Here is a 26,110-nt window from a genome sequence, read left to right as displayed (position 1 = left end):
TCCGATTTAGAATTAACACACGTTGAGTGCAAATTACACGATTAAGAATGAATGAACGTTGAGCGCACTAAACACAATTGAGAATAAATAAACGTTGAATGCACTTAACACGATTAAGAATGAATGAACGTTGAGCGCACGTTGAATGGAAAACACACAGAATGATGAACGATGAGCGCACGCACGTTGAATGCACGATGAATGAACGATGCACGCACGCAGAACGGACGATGCACGATGAATGCACGGAAAATAGGTCAGTTTGAATTTTAGAAGGTCTGTATATATACATGTTTTATTCCACGAGTTTTCCGATGCAAGAATATTTTATTAAATTTCATATTGGTTTTTTTTCCGTTTAGCCTGAATGAAGAATTTAGAAATAAAGTAGGAAAATAGATTATAGCCTAGCGTGCTGTCGAAATATACCTTGTGCGCTAAATTGTAGAAAAGGGAAATTGGTCCTATAAAAATTACAAATACGAAAATGAAGAATTTTTATAGTGGCGGGAATTTGTTTTCGATCTCTGTAAAAATACAAGGCACTTATTTTTGCTAATATTTCTTTAGTTTACATGTAAAAATCATTGCAATTTATACTAGTAAACGAATATATTGTTCATACAACCTTGACCATAACAGGTCTCATTAAATCATTCTCGTTGCTGCATAGTAAGCCGATAAAACGTTTTTTGGTGTTTTTTTTTGTACTGATAAATGAAACAACTCCAAAATTGATAATTTCGTATCAAATAAAATGTTGTCCCGAATAAAAACTGAAACTTAATTTAATGAATAAAAAAAAACGAGTATTTGATTTATGTACATGTCGTACGAAATAAGTCCACCGGATTTAGCAGTTAAATAACTGGAAAAATTAATTGAACAGTAAAAGCTACAATTTAATCCATCACTTGGTGTCTGTCGTCTGTTTGTATTGTAAACATACTGAATTCGTTTTTTTCCAGAAATATATCTCTTAAATGAGTTCAAGTATATATATATATAAATAAATCCATAGGGTATCTTGTGGTAGTTGAAATTATTCAGTGCAATCATTTAGAGTCCGTCGTCGACTGTCATACATTTCAAATTGTTTGCTGTTGGTCGTCTGTTGTTAATGGCAGTCGGCCCTCTGTCTCCAAATTTTAGCCCCCACTTAGGTCAATGACCAATATTTTTTGGAAAGGGGGGGAGGGTATTTTTTTCGAGACAAACATTTTCTTTACTTAAAAAAAAACTAAACAATTTTCTATGTTTTATCATTAAATTAGCAGATGTATACTCAAGTTAGATTGCAACTATAGATGTTGAATAAAAAAAATCATTTAATCTGTATTGTTCGGGTGACCCTACTTCTGTTTTAACACATGACGCCATCAATCTACACGACCGTTTGGAAAATATGCGGACGATATAATCCATGGCTAATTCTCTTGTGGGTTAAAGAAAAGGAAATTTATGCCTTGAAGTAGTAAAATATTGTTACCTTTCAAATTATTATTTTTATTTTTATATTCAGATCTTTAATTGTTTTGGTTTTATGTATTCACAATTTTATAGAAACTCGTGACAATTTAGAACTTGATATATTGTGTAAACACCTGTTTCTTGTTGAAGACTATACATGTATATGTTACCCTCTCGATGTTCTTATGTTGTTTTTGTCGTTCGATTGCTGTCATATTGACGTGTAACCCACATCTCAAACAGTTTGAGTTCCGTTTGATTACTTTTTAACTCAACTTTTCAATCAGTTTATAACAAACTGAAACGGTTATCGAGTTAATTAATTGCTTTCTTTCCCTCAAGCCATGAATATACTCAGTGGAAGATATATATGTATATAGGTATAAGCGTTGTCTATTTTTATATGACAAGACCACAGTAGCAACAATATCCTTTTAATGTAGAATTCTTTATAAAAAAACTATGCCGACAATGTTCAAGCATCATCGCATACAGGTTTGTTTTATAAGACAGCTGATTGGATAAAAGTGATACATTCCCACGCCTACATTAATCTGATGTCCAATCAAATGCCTCCAGAAACCTGTCAATAAAACAATTACTGCAAAAATTGATAAGTTAGAGATTTGATTGTGTATTCGATATTTGAAAAAAGTAAGAAAGCTTCTATTCGTTCAACAATAAATTGCGAAGAACGTGTCGTGTAACAACCCTCCCCCTTTCATGTTTACACCTTCTTATTTTAACACTTTCTTTTTCAACGGAGAAAATATAAAATATAACCGTACTGCAAGTTTCTGAATTTTGCAAGAATTCTATGTAGCAACGTGTGATTCACGGAATTGTCATATTTTCAAGGTTTAACAGACCTCCGAAAGAAGTTAGATCATACAATTTTCATCAACCATGTGCAAAAAAAAAAAAAACCCACCGAATTATATTTGCAAATTGGAAAAGATTAAGAATTGTTTTATATCCGTACTAAAAATCTTCCGTAATTATTTGAAATAAAACAAAAAAAAAATATGTTTCTCTCTGCCTGAGTGCAATCGAAAACAAATTTTCATTTTATTCATTATCTATAATTTGCAAAAGAGGAAAAATTATCAAATTATTAAAAGAAAGACTAACGATAATATTACCATTCAGGTAAATGAGTTTTCCATAAAGTAACTAATCCTTAATTCACAACCGTCAATGTACTTGAAAAACTCTGGATTCATTTTTGATATTTACCTGATAGATAGATAAAAAAAAACATATCTATCAGGAATTTCGATGGCAAAAAAGAAATAATAAATGTGTTTTTTTTTGTAGACGAGTAGCAAATTTTTCTATAGATTGCATTCCGAAGTGCACATGCTTGGCTAAGATAGTTGAATGTTCAGCGAACAATATTACATGATATGCAAATGATATCAATCGAAAGCAACAGAGGAAGATTTAAGTTTTGAAATCAGAGCATTCCTTAAATTAAACATTTGAAACAGATTTTTTTAAGCACCAGCATGCATATTTTGATTATTATAAATTTAAAATTGAGAATGACTGATGTACTTATTATTCTATCTAACAATTAGCATTGGTAGTCTCGGCAGTTTTCTCTCCCTGAGTGCGGGAGGTCCTTTTTAACGGACAGCGGAAAGAAAGTCACAGGACAGAAAGTTACAAATTTGATAGGACAAAAAGTCACATATAATTTGTTGACAATTGATTGATTATATAAGAGACAAATCTTGAAATAATTACTTTTTATTACATATTTTCTTTTTACAGTTTGGGAAATTGTTCATTAGCCTTGATAATTGAAGATTTATTAAATTTTAATCATTAGAAGGATATGTTTTTTGAAGCACCATGAAGCCGTTTAAGCACCAAGCCACTTTGACATTTTGTTTATGAAATGAGAAGTAACACGGGTGCTATATAAAACAAATCTGCTACGAAACAGAAATATAAACCGTAAACTAGATGTATAATTATGTACATTTTCTTTTTAATAATTGTTTCATAACTTATTCTAAGTTATATTTTTCTATAATATAGTTAATCTTTTTTTTTAGTTCTTGTTAAAAAAGACTTGATGCTTAAAACGGTCAGAGAAGTATCAAAATCGGGTTTTATAGGTACCTATACTAAATATAAACTGTTACCTAGATTTTTGAAATATGCTGCATTCTTGTTGCATTTATTTTGAAATAATGTTGTATAATTTGTAAATGTAATAATTTTATCCGGTGTATCCTTATATATGATAAAACATGGCAACATATTTCACATAACTTCCATGGATAAAACATTCACAGCGTTGCACGGGTATTTATGATTATTAAGATAGTGTTTGACAGTCCGTTTCGGTTGAATGCTCAGCTAATCCGTATATTAAAATGTAAATAACTTTCACCAAACATCTGTCATCTGTCAAAAATTAGAAAAATATAAAGTAAATAAGATACTCAGAATATATTTTCCTTGACTAATTTTATATGGGTAAGAACAATTATTTTAAATCACAGACGAAAATGTGTTTAAGAACATTTTTGATATTTATTACTAATCATTATATATTTACAGACGGAACGAATACATACTAAATTACTTAATGCAAGAAAGCACGACTGCAAAGTTTTTATGACTTGCACACTTTTCCGGTTACACCAATTATTCTTTTCTTATATAACCAATTAAATGTTTACGTGAAATAACATCGGAAAAAAATGAATTGCAACTTTGCAAACGTTATTTAATTAATAGACATACAACATAACATTAAAAGACCACAAAAGAATACCCTCCATTCTTTTCCGATTTTATTCACGAAAGGGAAACAACCCCTAATAAACACAGAGAAAGTGTCGCCCGTTTTGCATCCGAATATTTAAAATCTTAACACGACTGAACACGATCTTACAAAGTCTAAACAGCATTTTTACCTTTAGTCTGATTTGATCTGAACATGGTCTGATCAAGTCTTAATCGGATGCAAGAACAATCTGTCTTGTTTATCTTAACATGACTGAACGGACTTAACACGGTATATCGTGACAGCGTCTGAAAGTCTGAAAAAGTCTTGACGTTTTTCTCTAGCAGTAAATCCAGTCGATTAAGACTTGATCAGACCAAAATGACCGTTTCAGACTCAAATATTGCTACTAGTGTATGATATTTTGGTTTGCTGGCATATCCCCATTGGACAATGTGTTGAATACTTTCATGATCAGCATTTTAGATTTGACTTCAAGGTCAAATGATTAACTTTTTGGGCAAGTAATCTTGTCTGAGCCATAGTTTTCATACCTTCTGACTTACAAATGTGATATTTTTTGCATGTGGATGTATCACTGTGAAAGCATATGACAAAAACCATCATCACTTAAATATGACCTTTGAACTTTGACTTGAAGTTAAAAATAAATGTGCTAATATTTGTGGCAAATAAACTTCTCTTGGCAAGAATTTTTCATATTTTGACATTTATATTTTAGATATTTGATATGTTGGTGAGATACTGTGAGATGACATTTATATTTTAGATATTTGATATGTTGGTGAGATACTGTGAGATGACATTTGCCATACTTTTATTACTCCAGTTCTAATTGAGGGGCGGTAGGAGGGGGGTGTCATCCTGAATTCCAAAAAAAAATGAAACATTCTTTCCAGGATCCTGAAAAAATTAATCATTGATTCCAGAGTCCTGATAAGTGTTAATTCTGAATTCCCGTGAAAATAAAGGCCAATTCCTGAATTCCTGCAATATAAAGGCCCAATCCCCAAGTCCCGAAAAAGGTGTTCACCTCCCCTCCTAATATACAGTGATATTTATTGATCTGTTATCTGAATGACTCTGATACAGACTGAATTCCTCTAAATTTTATAAGACTGGGAGAAACGTGTTCTTGTTCCACAAAACATTTTTAGTTATATAAATGTAATTGTTAAAGATAGAACAGATGTTAAATAGATCAAGATTTTGATGAATAATTTTACATTTCTATTCTTTGCTGTCATAATTTAAGATAGGCAAAAGAAATAATTTATAAATTTATAAATACTTCTAATTTTAAAAATTTTGTGGCAAACCAACTTGTCTGGGTCAAAATCTTTTCATCTTTTAAAATAGACTTTAGATATTTTGATGAAATACTATGAGATGACATATTACATACCACTATTATTATGTAATTAGATTCGTCTGTCAGGTACAACATTAAAACTAGGTCAATAAAAATGTTCTCTTAATTTAAAATTTTTAAACATGTAACAGATCTAGAGTTGGAGAAAAATTATTGAGGGGCTACCTTCAGGAGATCCTCAGGAAAGATTAGTTTTATAGCTATTTAAGGATGTTCGCTACTCTGTTTCAAAATAACAAGCTTTTTAAAATAGTGTTATAAATTGATAGTAAATAAATAAAGGAACTAAAAAAGCAGAAAAAATGCAGGGTCCGTTAGCTCGCTTACGAGATATAGGCCATTGAAAATTTGGCGGGAAAAATTTCTCTTTAGATTTTTCATACATTTAACATTGGCACCTTTTTTCTTTCAAAAACTTTGAAAAAAACAATAAGGATTTTATAAGATTTTCAAATATGGCTTTTTAATCTATATCTAATAAAATTATGAAAAGAAAAATAGGGGTTGGTGGGCAAAATTTTTAATGGCACCACATGGTTAACACTAGAGGATTCCTAATATCTGACAAAACATCAAAAACAAGAGTAGCAAACATCCTTAAATAAAGAATTATTATTGATCCACACAGATTGTCAAGTTATAGTTTCTGGGGACCATTTCAAAGTTCAAAGTAAGTTTTTTTTAATGTACAATTCAAGGCATTTTAAAGTGCTATACAGTTCATCTATGTCTAAAGCTTTCAGATTTGAAGTCAAATGTAATCAGGGCTCACACTAGCGGTAGACTGGGGTGTAAAGTTGCTTTCCTGATATCAAGTCGCCCAGGTGTTCACAATAGTTCACAATAGTGGCTCTCTTAAGAAATTCAAAGACATAAACTATTTATTTCTTTGAAAAAGAGAGGAATGCATTGACTTTACTGATTGGTGGTATGTTATTTCAAACAAAAAACTTTTTATGAAGAATTTTCTTTCACTTCTGGTTCTTGTTACTCAAGAGTTTACATCAAAACATTCTGATTTTTTGCAAAATAAGTTTGTTACTTTATTATTCTATTTTTTGTAGGAAATTATATTTTGTTGAAACAGAACCATTAGATGATACTATTGATAAACAAGACGAAATTCTAATGGACTACCTCAAGTCACTGTTGTTTCAGCACCAAAATGTAGCATCTAATGGTTGTGAAAAGATAAATAACCAGCATCAGATTACGATAGAATCTGAAAATTGTGAGAATAATATCACAAATAATGGATGTGAAAATCATGCAGACATGGCAGATTCAGACCTTTGTCAAAAAGAAACCACTTCCAAAGTTAAAGAACAAGGTGCACAAACACTTGGAGAAGCTTCAGAAGAAGACCTGACTATTCATAGTTTGAACAATGTAAACAATCTAGAAGGTATCCACAATGATAGCAAAATAGAAAATGAATGTGTGAAGTCAGGGGAGTTAAATGATACACAATCATCATTTTCTGACATGATTAAGTTGTCCTATGGCTTGACTCTACCTTATGAAACTTGTAACAGAGTTGGAGAAGATTTATTGAGGGGCTATCTTCAGGAGATCCACACAGATTGTCAAGTTATAGTTTCTGGGGACCATTTCAAAGTTCATAAGTAAGTTTTTCCAATGTACACTCCAGGGCATCTCAAAGTGTATAGATCAGATTAATCACATTTATCAGTATTTACAATTTATCATTTCAGTAGTTAATTGCATTCTAGATCATATCTTCCATAGCATACACCAAAATATTGTAATGCTTAACAATGTTCTAAATAAAAGCTACCAGACCAAAGGTGTTACCTTATTCCATTGTAGTGCTCGAACAATGAAATTACCCATAATTCTTACAGGAAAAGGTTCTGCAATAATGAATTGTATATTTTCCATTATCATACATAACTTTTTTTATCTTATCTTTATTTTACCAGGTAGAATACTGTAAATGCAGAATTTAATTCATGTACTTATAATTGCTAATCTGACATTGAAAACCTACACCTACATGGGCTAATACATGTACATGTACAATGGAGTCCAGTTTCTCTAATTCTTACCCTATTTATCCTTTTCCTGACCTGTTGTATATTTTTGTCGAGCCTGCGACTTTTGTCGCAGAATGCTCAACATAGGGATATTGATCCTGTGGCGGCAGCATTAGCTAACTTCTTAAAAGCTTTATATTTTAGAAGGTGGAAGATCTGGATGCTTCATACTTTGTATATGGATGCCTCATGTTGAGAACTTTCTGTCGTCACATGTCCAATGTCCTTGACCTCATTTTCATGGTTCAATGACTACTTGAAAAAAAAGTAAAGATTTTTTGTAATGTTATATTCTCTCTTATTATAAGTAAAAGGATAAGTATATTTGGTATGTGCATACCTTGCAAGGTCCTCATGCCCGTCAGACAGTTTTCACTTGACCTCGACCTCATTTCATGGATCAGTGAACAAGGTTAAGTTTTGGTGGTCAAGTCCATATCTCAGATACTATAAGCAATAGGTCTAGTACATTCGGTGTATGGAAGGACTGTATGGTGTACATGTCCAACTGTCAGGTGTCATCTGACCTTGACCTCATTTTCATGGCTACGGGTTATAGTTAAGTTTTTGTGTTTTGGTCTGTTTTTCTTATACTGTATGCAATAGGTCTACTATATTTATACCCCACGCAACAGGTTGCGGAGGGTATAATGTTTTTGACCCGTCCGTCTGTCAGTCAGTCCGTCCTTCCGTCAGTCCTGTTTCTTGTCATCGCAACTCCTCTCAAACCACCCAACAGAATTTCACGAAACCTTTTTAGATAATAAGGACATACTATGTAGTTGTGCATATCGACAGGAAATTGCGATTCAATTTTTTTTCTAGGAGTTACGCCCCTTTGAACTTATTTACTTTAATGTACTACTGCAACAGTTTGTCATCGCAACTCCTCTCAAACCACACAACAGAATTTCATGAAACCTTTTCAGATAATAAGGACATACTACGTAGATGTGCATATCGACAGGAAATTACGATTCAATTTTTTTTCCAGGAGTTACGCCCCTTTGAACTTATTTGCCCAATATACTACTGCAACCTTTTGTCATCGCAACTCCTCTCAAACCACACAACAGAATTTCATGAAACTGTGTAGATAATAAGGACATACTATGTAGATGTGCATATTGACTCAATTTTTTTTTCTAGTACAATTTTTTTTCTTACACTTATTTTATTTCTCCAATGACAATGTGGGGACGTGGGGTATGTGAGCGCACTCACTAAGGTTCTTTCATTGGTGTATGGAATGATTGTAAGGTGTACATGTCTAGCTGGCAAGTGTCATCTGACCTTGACCTCATTTTCATTGTTCAGTGGTCAAAGTTAAGTTTTTGAGTTTTAGTCTTTTTTTCTAATACTATATGCAATAGTTCAACTATATTTGGTGGTAAGGAAATATTTTATGATCTATATGTCAGTCACGCAGGTTTTATTTGACCTTGACCTCATTTTCAAGATTCATTGCTCATTGTTAAGTTTTTCTTAAACTATAAGCAATAGGTCAACTATATTTGTTGTATGGAAGAATTGTTAGCTGTACATGCCTGCCTAGCATGGTTCATCTGACCTTGACCTCATTTTCATGGTTCTTTGGTCAATGTTTAGTTTATGTGTCAGTTGTAATAAAGCTTTATATTTAGGACTATCAACATAATATCAATGATTAGTAAAGAAGGCGAGACATTTCAGTATGTGCACTCTTGTTTTTACCAGGTAGAATACTGTAAATGCAGAATTTAATTCAAGTATTTATAATTGCTAATCTGACATTGAAAACCTACACCTACACAGGCTAATACATGTACATATACAATGGAGTCCAGTTTCTCTAATTCTTACCCTATTTATCCTTTTCCTGACCTGTTGTATATTGTTTATTGCCCTCACCATAGAGGAGGGGGCATTAAGTTTTACCCTTGTTCGTCTGTACATTCGTATATCCGTCCGTCCTTCCCAAAGTTGGTTTCCGTTCTCTAATTTTAGTTTGCCTCAATCAAATGTTATAAAACTTATACACTGTGCTTATAACCACAAAACACAGATCAAATTTGAATTTTGGTGGCGTCACTTCAACTGTTCTAGAGTTATGCCCCTTTACAATTAGAAAAATTGCTGAATTTTTCGTTTCTGTTCTCTTACTTTAGTTTGCCTCAACCAAATGTTATGAAACTTATATGCAATGCTTATTACCACAAGATACAGATCAACTTTGAATTTTGGTGGCGTCAATTTTACTGTTCTAGATTAATGCCCCTTTACAAATGGAAAAATTGCTGAATTTTTCGTTGCCATTCTCTAACTTAAGTTTGTCTCAACCAAATGTTATGAAACTTATACACAATACTTTGTACTCAGATCAAGTACAAATTTGGGTAGCGTCACTTTTACCGTTCTTCATTTATGTTCCTTTATAACTTTATATGATATACAAGCGGGAGCATCATCTGTGTCCCATGGACACATTCCCCATTTATTTAATCAACTTGTGGTTCATTTGATCTCAGTTCTTTATTGGTCAAAATTCAATTATGACGTCAAATTTTCTTGCTTTCCTCTGAATTTCCTATTGTGACATCATGAAAAAAGGCGACCGTGCCTGATGATGTCACATAGAAAAAACACATTTTATTTGCAGATCATTCGAAAACAAAGATTAATATCGTCTGTATATCATCTAAAAATCATTATAGAAACAGATTCCACCTCCAAATCTCGTGCAATAAGATATTTATCCACTCTCGACAATTAAATTTTTATAAATATCGTATAACACTTGATGCAGTCACTACAAAAGTCAAAAAGTCTGAAAAGACCAGTTTTTGTCTGAATTTGCATGAATTTTTACTCGACATTCTTAATTTGTCTGAATAATTTTTAAAAATTCTTGACATAGTATAAATTTGTCTAATAAGGTTCTTGATTTTTCTTGACAAGTGTCTTGACAGTATGAACATTGTCTTAAAATTTCTCGACACTTCCTGTATCATCTGATAAGAGTCTTGATTAGTCTCGACCAATTCTTGACTGTCTTAAATTTGTCTCGATCTGTCTTGACATATTCTTGACATTCTTAATAATGTCTGAAATTTGTCTCGACATATTCTTGACATTCTAAATAATGTCTGAATATGTCTCGACACATTCTTGACAGTCTTAAATATGTCTTGACACTATCTCAACAGTATAAATTTCGCCTGAAATGTGAACAGACTTATTCTGCACTGTTTATGACATTCTATTGCTGTTATATACTCCTTTTTATTATGGCTAAACTAAACTTTGAAGAATCAAGGATTAATTTGGTATAGTAAGATACCCTTTTGGTGCAACTAAGTTGGAATACCCTGAATAATCCCCCATGTAGTTTAATTTTGATTTATTTTTATTAAACATTTAAGTAATTGTTTTCACTTGGAATATAAGTCGAAGGTATTGACAAACAGCATTTAGGTTTTTGCCGTTCGCAAAACTGCCAGTCAAATTTGCTTTACTAAAATAGGTGTCTTGTATCTCTTTTGGACCCCACAATTCATCTTTTGGGTTTGTGTGGCTAAAAAAAGAGGAGGGGGGCTTTCGTTTGGGTACGTCTAAACACCGCTCAGGACCTCCTGAGTGCACTCAGGACATACAATGTGCACTCAGGACCCTTTATAGTCATCGTATTTGCACACAGGATGGATGAATATATTTGTTACACGCTGCTCATTTAAGAGTTAAATTTTGGTAGAATTTGATATCGAACTTGGATAGATATGTTAATTCTTATGAAATAATGAGGGCACGTGTCACTGATTACACAACTACTGAGCCGTGATTTATCCAATCAACAAAATTGATTGGATTATCTTTATTGTTGTTTATGAATTGTGTTGTTAGTACTGTGTTACGTTTAAAATGAATAACACGATGTTATTAAGTTTTGTGAAAGTTGCAGTGTAGAGACTGAAAAACATTTCCTTATGGAATGCACACTTTATGACGATATTCGATATAACCTTTTTCATGAATGTTCAAAATTTATTCAAGATTTTCACAGCCTTGATATAGATAACAAATTTATTGAAATTATGAACTGGTCCTATATTTTCAATGACAATATTTAGAATTTAACCTTAATAAGACAGACCAGTATTTATTTATATGATTTGCTAAGTCTAATATCTTGGCTGCGTACGTGCTGTCCTTGGTCTTTTTCTTTGGTTTGGCTTACGAGCAAGTTTATGGGGTTTTGGCACTTGAAACTCTGTGCACGAAGACTTAGTCGTGGTTTTCGTTTACTTACAAATTATTTAGAAATAATACCCAAATATGATAATTTTCAGAAAACGGAGACAAATTATTTTTTCAGAATTTATTTTCACATTGGAATTCGTTCAAGGCTTGTATTACAGCTAGACACAACTTTAATGAGAAAGATAAATCTTACTAAATGCGGATTTGTTAAAGAAGAGGGACGAAAGATACCAGAGGGACAGTCAAACTCATAATCGAAAACAAACTGACAACGCCATGGCCAAAAATAAAAAGACAAACAGACAAATAATAGTACAGATGACACAACATAGAAAACTAAAGACTAAGCAACACGAACCCCACCAAAAACTGGGGGTGATCTCAGGTGCTCCGGAAGGGTAAGCAGATCCTGCTCCACATGTGGCACCCGTCGTGTTGCTTATGTTATTACAAATCCGGTAAATAGTCTAATTCGGTAAGTCACATTCGTGAAAAGGGAAGGGTATTACTAAAGAAAGAAATTACTGGACAAGAACGATAAAAATGAGAAAGAACACTAACTATATGAGATTTGATTATTTGAAAAGCGTAGTTTGGCAAGTACGGCTTCTACAGTTAAGAACGGGTTCCATTTACAAAACTAAATCTTAATTCATGAAAAGTATGACAAATTTATTTCCCTTTTCAAACTCGTTCAAGGGATTTATTACTGGACAAGAACGAGTTTCAATAGGGGAATAAATCAAACTAAATGAAATTTTGATTGAATCGTTATGTTATACATACACAGCCTCTCATTGGTCAAAAAGTGTTAATTATTTGAATGAATCTCAAAGACAAGAAAAAAGAACAAAACACACACACACAATTATATAAATAAGAATTAGAACGCAATGATACCAATATTTTTTTTTTAATTCAACGCTATTTTTAGTGAGTGATCAGATTAACTGTTAGCTTGAAAGTAAATTATAAATGGTGTTTCACCGATTCTTTTTTTTTACTATGGAACAATGCAATTAAAGTCTATTGTAATATATCTAGAGATATGAAAATACGAAAGAATTATTCTTCTTAATTTTTGAACTAAGAATAAAACTAAACTTTTTATTGCACGAAATTTTAATAAAATACGAAAATCTATACAAAGAAAATAATAACGATATTTTTGTTTTCTATTAAGTTAGTGAAATGGAATGAATTGAATGAAAATTTCCCAACTATATATGTAGATTTCTCATATTTCTCGATGGCTTCAATTCAGTATTACAAACAAAAAGAAAAATGTTTATTTAACGGTTTTTTTCTAAAACAATATATCTTCATTGTTCTTTATTTTTCAAAAGACATCTTGGTTTTGTTTGTATGCCAAGCTTACTTGTATGAGGTAAGTACCATCACTAATCACTCCTAATTATTAAAGATCAAACGACCTAATCAACATGATAATTGGTATTCAATATAATCCTCGGTCATGCCTGACATATTTCACAAAAATGGTGCGTGCCGATGAAAACTTCAATAACTCCTTAAATGTTAAAATGATTTTATCAAAACAAAAATTATTAGATAAAGAATTAAATTATCTATCGAAAGCATACCTTCACCACTCACTAAAACATATATTTCATGTCCTGAGTGCACTTTGTATGTCCTGACTCAGTGCACTCAGGAGGTCCTGAGCGGTGTTTAGACATACCGCTTTCTTTTAGGTCAAAGAATTTGTTCCTATCTTGATTCAAAAACCTTATTCATTTTTTAGAACAACCCAAAAACATTTTTTATTCAAATTTGAGTGTTGAATTTTATAATTTTTTATCAAAAATAAATATTTGTGATAACTCCTTCCTGAAAAGAAAAAAATGTTTAGATCTATATTATGAATGTCTGTTTGAGAACCATTTCATAAGACCGATGATTTCTATAGAAATCATTGATGGGACCCATTATAAATACATTTTTTTTTATTATTCCTGGAGTAGATAATAATTTTCTTTTAATCTTTGGGAATTATTCAATTTGTTTTTATGTTAAAATAATTAACTTCATAATTTTGATGAAGAAAATCCATTTCAATTCAATTTTTTTTCATCAAAATGATGATTTTCATTTTCATCTATCAATTAACTTTTTAAATTGTAGTGGCATGGTCGGTCAACTGATAAGTTGTATGGCTGATTACAGGTAAAGCAATAACTTCTATTTGACAGTTGTGTGTACTCTGGGGTGTGGAATACCTTAATTTTATGGGGAACATCCTGTCCATGTGTAATACTTAATATATTCCAACAGATGACATTACACAATTTTTTCTTCTGTTAAATGAATGATTTGTATATCATCATAATTTGCTATTTATATAAACCACATTTTGGTATAATAATTATTTACCATATCAACATTGAATATTATGAATGTAGAATGAAATATGTCTACAGTATGATTGGTTTGAATCATTTAATTTATAAGATTTAGGAATCAAAATTTGTAATTATTTAAAAACCCGCATTGAAATTGTTTTATATCAACACACCCACATTTGAATTATTTTATACTTTAGATTTCATAGCCATATTTGCATTTGTAAAAATATTTATATACCCAAATTTTCAATTATTTTACATGCCCAACTTTTATTTTTGTTGTAAAGAAGTGTAACTTGAAACAACAGTATATCATATAAAGAGAAATAAAGATTAAAGTTATATCATGAATATTGGTCATGATTTGTAAAACTCAGAACTGTCAAGTAAATTTAAGACACGATTCAAAATGTTCAGAATATGTCAAGCCATACTGAGAAAAAATAAGAATGTCGAGGATTATGTCGAGAAATTTCAAGACAGTATTCAAATGTCAAGAATTTGTCAAGAAATTTTAAGACCATATTCAGAATGTCGAGAATATGTCGAGTAAATTTCATACAAATTTAATATAAATGAGAATTTGTCAAGAAAAATTAAGACACAAGTCATACTTTTAGAGAATGTCGAGTTAAAAGTTCATGCAAATTAAGACAAAAACTGGTCTTTTCAGACTTTTAGACTTTTGTAGTGAGTGGTAGAATCTATATATATATATATGTTATAGTAAAATATAGTTAACAAGAAATATTGGTTCTACTGTAACATTGGATTAGTGCTACATATATTAATATGAGACTTTATATAGTAGTATATATATTTTACACATGGACAAGACTTGTAGTTTAAGGAACATTTTAGTAGTATATATATTTTACACATGGACAAGACTTGTAGTTTAAGGAACATTTTAGTAGTATATATATTTTGCACATGGACAAGACTTGTAGTTTAAGGAACATTATAGTAGTATATTTATTTTACACATGGACAAGACTTGTAGTTTAAGGAAGATTATAGTAGTATATATATTTTACACATGGACAAGACTTGTAGTTAAAGTACATTATAGTAGTATATATATTTTGCACATGGACAAGACTTGTAGTTTAAGGAACATTATAGTAGTATATATATTTTACACATGGACAAGACTTGTAGTTTAAGGAACATTATAGTAGTATATATATTTTACACATGGACAAGACTTGTAGTTTAAGGAACATTATAGTAGTATATATATTTTGCACATGGACAAGACTTGTAGTTTAAGGAACATTATAGTAGTATATATATTTTACACATGGACAAGACTTGTAGTTTAAGGAACATTATAGTAGTATATATATTTTACACATGGACAAGACTTGTAGTTTAATGAACATTATAGTAGTATATATATTTTACACATGGACAAGACTTGTAGTTTAAGGAACATTATAGTAGTATATATATTTTACACATGGACAAGACTTGTAGTTTAAGGAACATTATAGTAGTATATATTTTTTACACATGGACAAGACTTGTAGTTTAAGGAACATTATAGTAGTATATATATTTTACACATGGACAAGACTTGTAGTTTAAGGAACAATTTATATTTGGATTGCTGATGGTTACCTTACAATTTTAGACCTTACTTTTGCTAATAAATGATGGATACTAGTAATATATTAAAGATTTGATTCAGTATTTTGAGCTAACCAAATAATTTTTTTGCACTTTGTAAAATAGTCCAGGTTATGTGTACCTACAGAATTCACAAATCCTTGAAGTAATAGTTGTGTTGTTACATTTTCATTTTATCATTGTTCACACAGAGAGAATAAATCTCAATTAGTTTATGTTTTCATTTTAATATATGATTTATCACCAAGCCATTTTCTGTAGGCCAAATTTGTGGTTGCTATTCAATATCCATTATTTTTTGCAATGAGGGAAGGTTTATCATGGAGATTGATGTGCTGTATGTTTTAGATGTATTTTGTCATCAAGATCCAGTTACTTTGCAGCAATGCTTGGAGGGTCATGGAGAGAAACAGAGTCAGATATAAGTCTTGAAGGGTGAGCTATTTTTAAAAGAGATTTAAAAATAATATTTTTTCTGCAATTGAGAAAGACAGGATTTGTGGTGGATTTACAAGATACAAATGATAATTTAACAGCCAATACTTGGACTGTTTGTTACCTTGTGAACTAGCACGTTTAAAATTATACTCCATGTGTTGGACTCGTTCAAAGCATGGTTAATATTCATATTATATTAAATATGTTCTCGTCACGAATATGCATTTAATATGCTGCTAGACGTTAAACAGCCAACTATCATGATCATCAAGTTTCATTATGTTCTGAAGCTTACAAAAAGTTTTAAAATGGTTGATGTTATGGTTTGACTCCAGAACAGGACATATGAATTACATGTAATGTTTTGTCAATGACATTGTTTAAATGTGTTTACATGTTTTTGTTTAAATGTACTTCAATCACTCTATTCATTCTAATCATTTACTTTGCTTTTTGTGTAATAATTCATTTGATTGTATTGCTTAATTTTGGGCACTATGATTGGTTAATAGAAATATCTTCTCTTAACTTATAACGTTATACTGGTATATGCAAAAGACTAGAGCAATGAGTTACTGACTTTTCTATATAACACAAAGAGGATGTTTCTCATAAGAAAAATAGATTTTAACTCGAGTGAATTGAATTTCGCTTGATATCAACCCTTGTTCTTTTTAAGATTCAATATTGATAATAAACGAGCCTTTATATTGAAATTAACAAAATTGAGTTGATATCAAGCGATGTCTTAATTTCACACCTTATGAAACTTACAATTCTTGTTGAATATATATTTGAAAATTTCCAAATATTCAAAAACAAATTTTCCTATACATGTTTATTTTTATAGTTTTAAGTATCCTTTATATGTTTATGCATTTTAGAGTATCTCTTGTAAATTTATGCGTTTTCGAGTATCCTTTATATGTTTATGTATTTTAGGATATCTCTTGTAAATTTATGCGTTTTCGAGTATCACTTGTATGTGTATGTATTATAGAGTATCTCCGAGTGTTGTAGAACAACTACTGTTATACCTGTATGGTGGAGTGGTAGACCTGATGGAGTCATGTGCTGTAGAGGAGTTTATTATGACAGCAGACATGTATGGTTTAGAAGGTATCAAGGCAGTAGTGGTCAGTTATCTGAAGAGAGATTACTGTCATATGTTTCATAAGGTATGTAGATTGGTCCATCTGTTCTGTATCTGACTGGCTTGAACAGACTTTTTCCTACATAACTACAGTTTCCATAGAGAACATATCTATTTTTTAAGGAGATTGTGATGTAATAATGTATTGTTGCTGTAGGTGTTTGTTATCTGACTTCAATTCCAAACAAAGTTTGTACTTTTCTGGATTCCCCTGAAAGCCATCACAGGATCTACCTGTATCCAATTCTTATCAGACATTACAAATAGTTTCTAAAAAAAATTGGATAACCCTATTTTATGTCAACATCAAGTCAAAGGTCAAGGTCACCTGATACAATTTAATTAACAGTCATTAAAATTAATTGAAGATTGTGAGGAGATACTACTTTTTGTACAGCTTTTGTGTAAAATTGGTATTCTAAAGTTTTACAAATACATTCTATGTATGAAATCTGTGGCAACACGTTATATTTAGCATCTCAATTATCATGTTAAAATACTTATTTTAAATATACAACTTTAACTGAAAGGAAAATTTCACTTTTAAGTCTCAAAACAAGTTAATGCTTTTTTTCTGTGACTTAGTTGTGTGCAGGTTGTGAAGAACTGTTACCAGAGGCCTTGACTATATCTGTGGCATTTCGTATGGACCCACTGAAGGATAGGTGTGTAGACTGGATCAACAGAAATATACTGAAGATGTGGAGATCAAAATCCCTGGCAAAACAACCACAGGAAGTTTTAGATGTTTGTTATGAAAAAGCTGTGGATGAAATGGTAAACAAGAATATTAGAGTTTTAGCTGTTTACAGATAGTTTGAAAAAGTTACTGATTTCACTGAAGAAATTGCAAAACAAAAATATTATCTAACACAAAAACTTTTCCTTGAAATAAAAAAGAAATTCCCACCAATGAGATGAATGAACAGTAATCAATGACAGTACATTCCATTACTACAAATAATCAGAGAGAAAAAAATTTATGCTCAGTCTATAAAAGGAGGGGCTGGGGGGCATTATGTTTTTTGGTCTGAGTGTCCATCTGTTTGTTTCACATCAGGTTAAAGTTTTGGTTAAAGGTAGTTAACTATGAAATTGCGGTCACATCTACTTGATACTTAGTACACATCTATTAAAAATAGGGAAATGTGTTATGATTACCAAAGAGACAACTATCTACCAGCAACCAAATGATATGGATGTAAGCAACTATATGTTACAGAACAGCTTTCAAAAATGGGCAAAACTCATACTGTATAGTAAGTTTTAAAGGGCCCATCATGACAAAACTCATACTGAATCGTAAGTTATAAGGGGCCCCATCATGACAAAATGTAGTAAAATACCAACGAAAAAAATAATGGCCTAATTTATGCCAAAACAGTGAAGGGAAAAAAATATTACAGACAGCAAGCACCTGAAGTTGGACGGGCATATAAAGAATGTGGCAGGGTTAAACATGTGAGTGCTCAACCCTCCCCTAAACTGAGACAATGGTGTAACATTACAACATAATTTCTGTAGTGTGAGGGTTTTTTCCACCTCAAAAACTTAATTGCACTTTTCTCTGCTGTTAATTGAGTTTACTCAATCTACAGCTGTTGATAAAATATCCATGTGAAGTGGTTACAAAATATCCATGGGATGTAACCTACTAATTTATTGATTAGTATACCGGTATATTGTTCCTTTTTACAAATCATGGATACAAAGAAAACAGTACAGAGACAGAGAGATACAATAGAATCAAGATAAATGTCAGTCTCTATGAAAATTGTTTATCTCAATTTACTTTTTCTATGATTATAGAACGAAGAGACAGTGTTTGAAATCCTGCTGAATTGTCAGAACTTGAACCACAATGTTCCACGGCTGAGATGGAGTGAACCTTTATTGTGCCTCATTACAAAACTCAATGATTCTGCTATAGAATTCATCAGTTTTAATTTTGTCCAAGTATTAAAAAGTTCAGCATTTTATAAACTGGATAAGGTTAGTACATATGCATAAAAGTCAGAATTCATCCAGAATTTATTAAATTCTAATAAAAACAAATTAAATAGCCACTGTGGTCTTGTGGTAGTATGCTAACTTTTAGTGAAGGAGGTCTTTGGTTCAATCCCAAACAGAATCAAACCAAAGACTTAAAAATCAGTATTTGCTGCTTCTCCTCTAAACTCACGGCATTTAGGAATAAGAGCAAGTACTGGTTAGCTCAGAGACAGAATTATGTGTCTGGGTAGGGAGACTGTTACCTTGTGAACAAGCATGTTAAAATCAGGCTCGGCCTGTCACATCAGTACCAAGCAGGATTCATATTCATGTCACATAAACATGTTCTTGTCTTGATTTGAATGTAATATTTGCCACTGGCCATTAAATGCCATTCAACATTCATCATGAAAACTGATTGTCATGCATAATCTAAGTCTACATGTTAAAAAGTGGTCATTTATCTTAAAACTTTTGCATTAAACTGTCAAATTATCACACAGGTGAGACGTATCTTTGTGTCAACAGATTATTATTTCTTGAAATTATCTATGTGTGATGATGTCAAATATTAACAAAGCTAACATAGTTTAATTGTCTGATTTTTTAAATCTATTAAAATAATGTCTTAAAACAAGGATTTAATATTAAAAAACTAATAAAGCAATTGAAACCAAAATTGCCTGATATGTTCCCTATGTTAGGCCACCCTTGAAAAATTCTTTGTTTGATGTTGCCTACCTATGCCTTGTAGGGTTTGGTAGGTAGGTAGGTAGGTATTTTTTGTTACATGTTTTGGACAAGAAAACAACATTAGAGCAGGAAAAAATATTTAAAAAAAAATTGGATCTGCTTTGTTTTTTGTTTTTTTTTTGGGTAGGCTGTTTTTTAGTTGGGTAGGTTGGCAACATCAAACAATCTAAATTTTATTTTTGGCCTTATTGCTATGGTTTTAATGAAAGATCTATTTTTGCTGATTGGCCAAAATAAATTCAGGAGAGCAATTCGGGTTCATATAAGTCTTTTAGTAGTAGAATATTATTAACATATATTCTGAAAATATATTAAAAAAAATTTAGTATTTGAATTATGTTTTCGATGTTTGTAGATTATTAAAGCAGTAACATAAAGGTAGTTGCAGCTGTTATGTTTTTCTTAATATTTTTTTTTATAGGGGAGGGGAAATTTGACCAACTGCTTAATAATTGTATGGCTCACAGTCTAATAAAAAAATATCTTTTATAGGGACTTGGATACAAGATCAGCCTACTTAAAGATATATTTGAGGTTGTGATAAAATCTCTGCCAATCAACAAAGCATGTGAGGCATATCATTCATTGTTACTAAACTGTATACAGATCAAAGAGGATGAAGAGGAAGGGGTATGGAGTCAGGTTAGTGAATGACTTATAACACGTGCAATTTTCTCCTTCATAAGGAGGGTAAAGAGGGATGGGTATTGGGTTAGGTTAGTGTCTGACTTTTATTTCAGGTGTAATGGCCTTCTTGATAAGGAGGATAAACAGGGAAGGGTAGGATGGATTAATTGATTGTTGATGTTTAATGGGCCTCCTTGATAAGGAGGATGTACAGGAAAGGGTAGGATGGATTAATTGATTGTTGGTGTTTAATGGGCCTCCTTGATAAGGAGGATTGAACAGGGAAGGGTAGGATGGTTTAATTGATTGTTGGTGTAATGGGCCTCCTTGATAAGGAGGATTAAACAGGGAAGCTCCTTGATAAGGAGGATATACAGGGAAGGGTAGGATGGATTAATTGATTGTTGGTGTAATGGGCCTCCTTGATAAGGAGGATATACAGGGAAGGGTAGTATGGATTAATTGATTGTTGGTGTAATGGGCCTCCTTGATAAGGAGGATATACAAGGAAGGGTAGTATGGATTAATTGATTGTTGGTGTAATGGGCCTCCTTGATAAGGAGGATATACAGGGAAGGGTAGTATGGATTAATTGATTGTTGGTGTAATGGGCCTCCTTGATAAGGAGGATATACAAGGAAGGGTAGTATGGATTAATTGATTGTTGGTGTAATGGGCCTCCTTGATAAGGAGGATATACAGGGAAGGGTAGGATGGATTAATTGATTGTTGGTGTAATAGGCCTCCTTGATAAGGAGGATAAACAGGGGAGGGTAGAATGGATTAATTGATTGTTGGTGTAATGGGCCTCCTTGATAAGGAGGATAAACAGGGAAGGGTAGGATGGATTGATTGATTGTTGGTGTAATGGGCTCCTTGATAAGGAGGATAAACAGAGAAGGGTAGGGTGGATTAATTGATTGTTGGTGTAATCGCCTCATTGATAAGGAGGATAAACAGGGAAGGGTAGGATGGATTAATTGATTGTTGGTGTAATGGCCTCCTTGATAAGGAGGATAAACAGAGAAGGGTAGGTTGGATTAATTGATTGTTGGTGTAATGGGCCTCCTTGATAAGGAGGATAAACAGGGAAAGGTAGGATGGATTATTTGATTGTTGGTGTAATGGCCTCCTTGATAAGGAGGATAAACAGAGAAGGGTAGGTTGGATTAATTGATTGTTGGTGTAATGGGCCTCCTTGATAAGGAGGATAAACAGGGAAAGGTAGGATGGATTATTTGATTGTTGGTGTAATGGCCTCCTTGATAAGGAGGATAAACAGGGAAGGGTAGGGTGGATTATTTGATTGTTGGTGTAATGGGCCTCCTTGATAAGGAGGATATACAGGGAAGGGTAGGATGGATTAATTGATTGTTGGTGTAATGGGCCTCCTTGATAAGGAGGATAAACAGGGAAGGGTAGGGTGGATTAATTGATTGTTGGTGTAATGGACCTCCTTGATAAGGAGGATAAACAGGGAAGGGTAGGATGGATTGATTGATTGTTGGTGTAATGGGCTCCTTGATAAGGAGGATAAACAGAGAAGGGTAGGGTGGATTAATTGATTGTTGGTGTAATCGCCTCATTGATAAGGAGGATAAACAGGGAAGGGTAGGATGGATTAATTGATTGTTGGTGTTTAATGGGCCGCCTTGATAAGGAGGATAAACAGGGAAGGGTAGGATGGATTAATTGATTGTTGGTGTTTAATGGGCCTCCTTGATAAGGAGGATAAACAGGGAAGGGTAGGATGGATTAATTGATTGTTGGTGTTTAATGGGCCATCTTGATAAGGAGGATATACAGGGAAGGGTAGGATGGATTAATTGATTGTTGGTGTAATGGCCTCCTTGATAAGGAGGATAAACAGGGAAGGGTAGGTTGGATTAATTGATTGTTGGTGTAATGGGCCTCCTTGATAAGGAGGATATAAAGGGAAGGGTAGGATGGATTAATTGATTGTTGGTGTAATGGCCTCCTTGATAAGGAGGATAAACAGGGAAGGGTAGGTTGGATTAATTGATTGTTGGTGTTTAAAGGGCCTCCTTGATAAGGAGGATATAAAGGGAAGGGTAGGATGGATTAATTGATTGTTGGTGTAATCGCCTCTTTGATAAGGAGGATATACAGGGAAGGGTAGGATGGATTGATTGATTGTTGGGGTTTAATGCCACTTTTAGCACTGTTGGTTATATTGTGGTGGTCAGATTTTTTTTGGTGGAGGAAGCCCCAGTGCATTGAGAGAAACATCAAACTTCAGCAGGAAACTGACAATCCTAGTCAATTAAGATTGGAATAGAAAGCACCTGCTACGTGCAAGGTACAAACTCATAACCTCAGTGGTGACAGGCTAGTGATACAATAGACCACTCGCCAACTGAGGCCCCTGTCAAGTAGTGAGATAGGTGTCTGACTTTTATCAGGAACAATAGGCCCTCCATAAAAAGGTTTCTTTTAATCTGCATACAAAGATCTACTTGTAAAAAAATGCATTCCAGTTTCAGTGAACATTGTAAGTTGGATGTTTTCCGCCAAAATCAATCACTGGGATAATATAAGATTAATGAAATTAACAGTTTTATAGATTTGATGCATCTGAAGTGATTGTCTGGATTTGTATTTATCAGAAATGCTTAAAAACTTTTGGTGACAAAAGAGATTAAGGATGTTAGTTGTGGTTGTAGTTAAACACAGTTTATGGATACATTATGAGAAGTAAAAATTGAAATAAATCTTATCTATACTAATATCAATATAAAAAAGACATACATACAAAATTTTACTACATGTATGAGTGAATAAAAATAAGGAAACTTGATATTTTAATCCTTTATTTCATTATCATTATCCAGAACATTAACTCAGTGTATACCTGTTTGTGTAGCTCTATGAATGACAACATCAATATTTTGTAGATATTACATATTTTCCATTTGTATTCTCCAGTTAGTAAAAACTATTTTTAAAAATGTAAAACCATTGTAGGATTTTTGCAATTTCATCACCTTCCTGTTCCAAAAATGTGAAGATTTTCTCAAGCTCCATGTACATCAAGTTATCAATACACCTGGTTGGGATTTACTGTCTAAAGACACACAGGCAAAATTACTGGAAGGTAAGCAATATAAATACACCTGGTTGAAATTAACTAATTGCCAAAGACACATATTGATTGATTGATTGATTGTTGCTGACTTAATGTCCAGTTGCAAGTATTTCATGCATACCCAGGACAATCAAGACACAGAAGCCAAGTAACTGGAAAAGGGACCAGAGCAATGTAAATGGTTAAAATTTGCTGTCAAATGATACAGAAGCTAATTAAGTTGAAGGTAGAGCACATCAGTGGCCATGAATAGTTATATCTCATTCTGGCCACAGACCACAATTAAATTCCCCTATTAGTTCTTTATAACGTTTTGTTTCATTAAAAAAATTGCACCTTGCATTTTTGTCAAATCTTTTGTGTGTGTAATGTATAGTACTAGTCCAAAAATATATCCAAAATTCAGAAAGATTGAACCAATGACTCTTACAAATTTAGCCAATACACCTCCATACCCCTATGGACAAGTCAAGAGATGTTACGAAAACTGTAAATATCACCTTTTTGCACCTGGCCTAATCACTCTTTCCATATCAAAATCAGTTAAAATACAACATCCAAAAGTTTATTTCACCTCTCTTCTTTTATTTCCACCCCAAAAAAAATAAGAAATGAGTGAGGAAGGGAAAGAAAAAAAATTAAGAAAAACTACACTCCAATTAAAAGGAACTATATTAGTGGACAACGAAAAGCGGGATCATTAATTGTGGTCTTGGGCCTATTAGGGGTCTAAAACTTGACCAATTCTAATAAAACTTGGCATGATTTAAGCTTAGTGTATTATAAAACAGTTTACAAAGTTTCAAAGCCATATGATACCAATTATAAAAGATGTGGCATTTTTTATATCTGAACTTTGGGTGCTGAATTGTGGCGTTGAATTAGAACAATTTCAACTATCAAATTTGGGCTTCTAAAATCCAAAATATACCAAAACTTACATTTTTTAATGTTTCTATGTATAAGTTATCACCTATTAAAAGCAACAGATAGCATACTTCATGTTTCAGACTTATAAAAAATGGCCAGAAGTAAATTTTATATGAGCCTGTGCCAAAAAATAGAGGTTTTCAAATAAAGTCAGGCCTTATATGAAATGTAATATTTTTCACTTACCACAATTTTCTGAAGTTGTTAAGTTATAAAAAAACCTTTTACATGTTATAAATGTACTTTTAATGGAAATATAAGTTTCAAATAGCATAACACATGTGAATAAAATGGTCTTCAGCAATGTCAAGCTTCAAAAAACAGGTTGTCAATTTAGGTCGTTCCCCACATTTGCATATTAAAAAGCATATAAATGATATGGTAGATAGAGATATGCTTCTTTTTGCTCAAATCTTTGTTTAGATATGATAAAACATGGAGCCTGGATGTAACATGACTGTCACTTTCAACTATATATGTAGACAGTATGATTTGATGCAAAGTTATTTACTTTACTTTTTAAAACCGGCATGAAATTTCAGCCTCAAAAGGCCAATATTTTAACCACTAGCTATCAAACAAAAGAAAATGTAGGTAGTCTGTGAAACAGACAAGGTCAAACAACCAGTAATAAGTGCTTTTGATACAGATTCAGTGAAATCTGCTAAAAGGAATTCAACTTGTATGTGCATAGAACCTCATTTTTCACTTGCTTCATACTGACCGTTAGACTAAGACCATTAAAGCAGCACATTTTGCACTCTTATTCTGATTTTATCTACTTTTTTTTGTGTTCAGTGTTCAAAAATGAGTTAAACATCTACATTAGATACCACAAACACAAATAAAAAACCAGAAAAATCTGTCAGAGAGAAAGTAAGCATGCTACTTTTGTAAAAATATTGAAACAACTGAAAAAGTTCAATTTTGGGCATGTAGGCTGAAATGTCACTTTTCTACAAAATTTCTATCAAATAAAAGTGGAAATCATTTATTCTCATGTAGTTTGACAAATTAATACCAATAGATCATTCAGGGAAGTTGTCAAAGTACAAATTCAATATTTCCTGAATTCACCTCTTAGGCCACAGACCACAATTAAATTCCCCTATTAGTTCTTTATAACTTTTTGTTTCATTAAAAAAATTGCACCTTGCATTTTTGTCAAATCTTTTGTGTGTGTGTAATGTATAGTACTAGTCCAAAAATATATCCAA

At 32.2% G+C, this 26,110-nt stretch overlaps 1 protein-coding gene across 3 annotated transcripts in view; it reads left to right on the top strand.

The window, feature by feature from the left end:
- The window catches only part of LOC127729404 (BTB/POZ domain-containing protein 8-like), a 53,661-nt gene that overhangs the window by 22,092 nt on the left and 5,459 nt on the right, over positions 1 to 26,110 (top strand). For all 3 annotated transcript variants that reach the window (XM_052237234.1, XM_052237235.1, XM_052237236.1), the window contains 7 exons: positions 6,671 to 7,231; positions 16,243 to 16,329; positions 17,333 to 17,510; positions 18,071 to 18,262; positions 19,295 to 19,477; positions 20,723 to 20,872; positions 23,843 to 23,972. In XM_052237234.1, coding sequence (XP_052093194.1) covers positions 6,671 to 7,231; positions 16,243 to 16,329; positions 17,333 to 17,510; positions 18,071 to 18,262; positions 19,295 to 19,477; positions 20,723 to 20,872; positions 23,843 to 23,972 — 1,481 coding nt within the window. The remainder of the gene's footprint in view (positions 1 to 6,670; positions 7,232 to 16,242; positions 16,330 to 17,332; positions 17,511 to 18,070; positions 18,263 to 19,294; positions 19,478 to 20,722; positions 20,873 to 23,842; positions 23,973 to 26,110) is intronic.

Source organism: Mytilus californianus, unplaced genomic scaffold, assembly GCF_021869535.1.
Source record: "Mytilus californianus isolate M0D057914Y unplaced genomic scaffold, xbMytCali1.0.p SCAF_2, whole genome shotgun sequence".
Lineage (NCBI taxonomy): Eukaryota > Metazoa > Mollusca > Bivalvia > Mytilida > Mytilidae > Mytilus > Mytilus californianus.
Note: the sequence above shows the minus strand (reverse complement) of the source record. Positions and strands in the feature narration are given on the sequence as shown.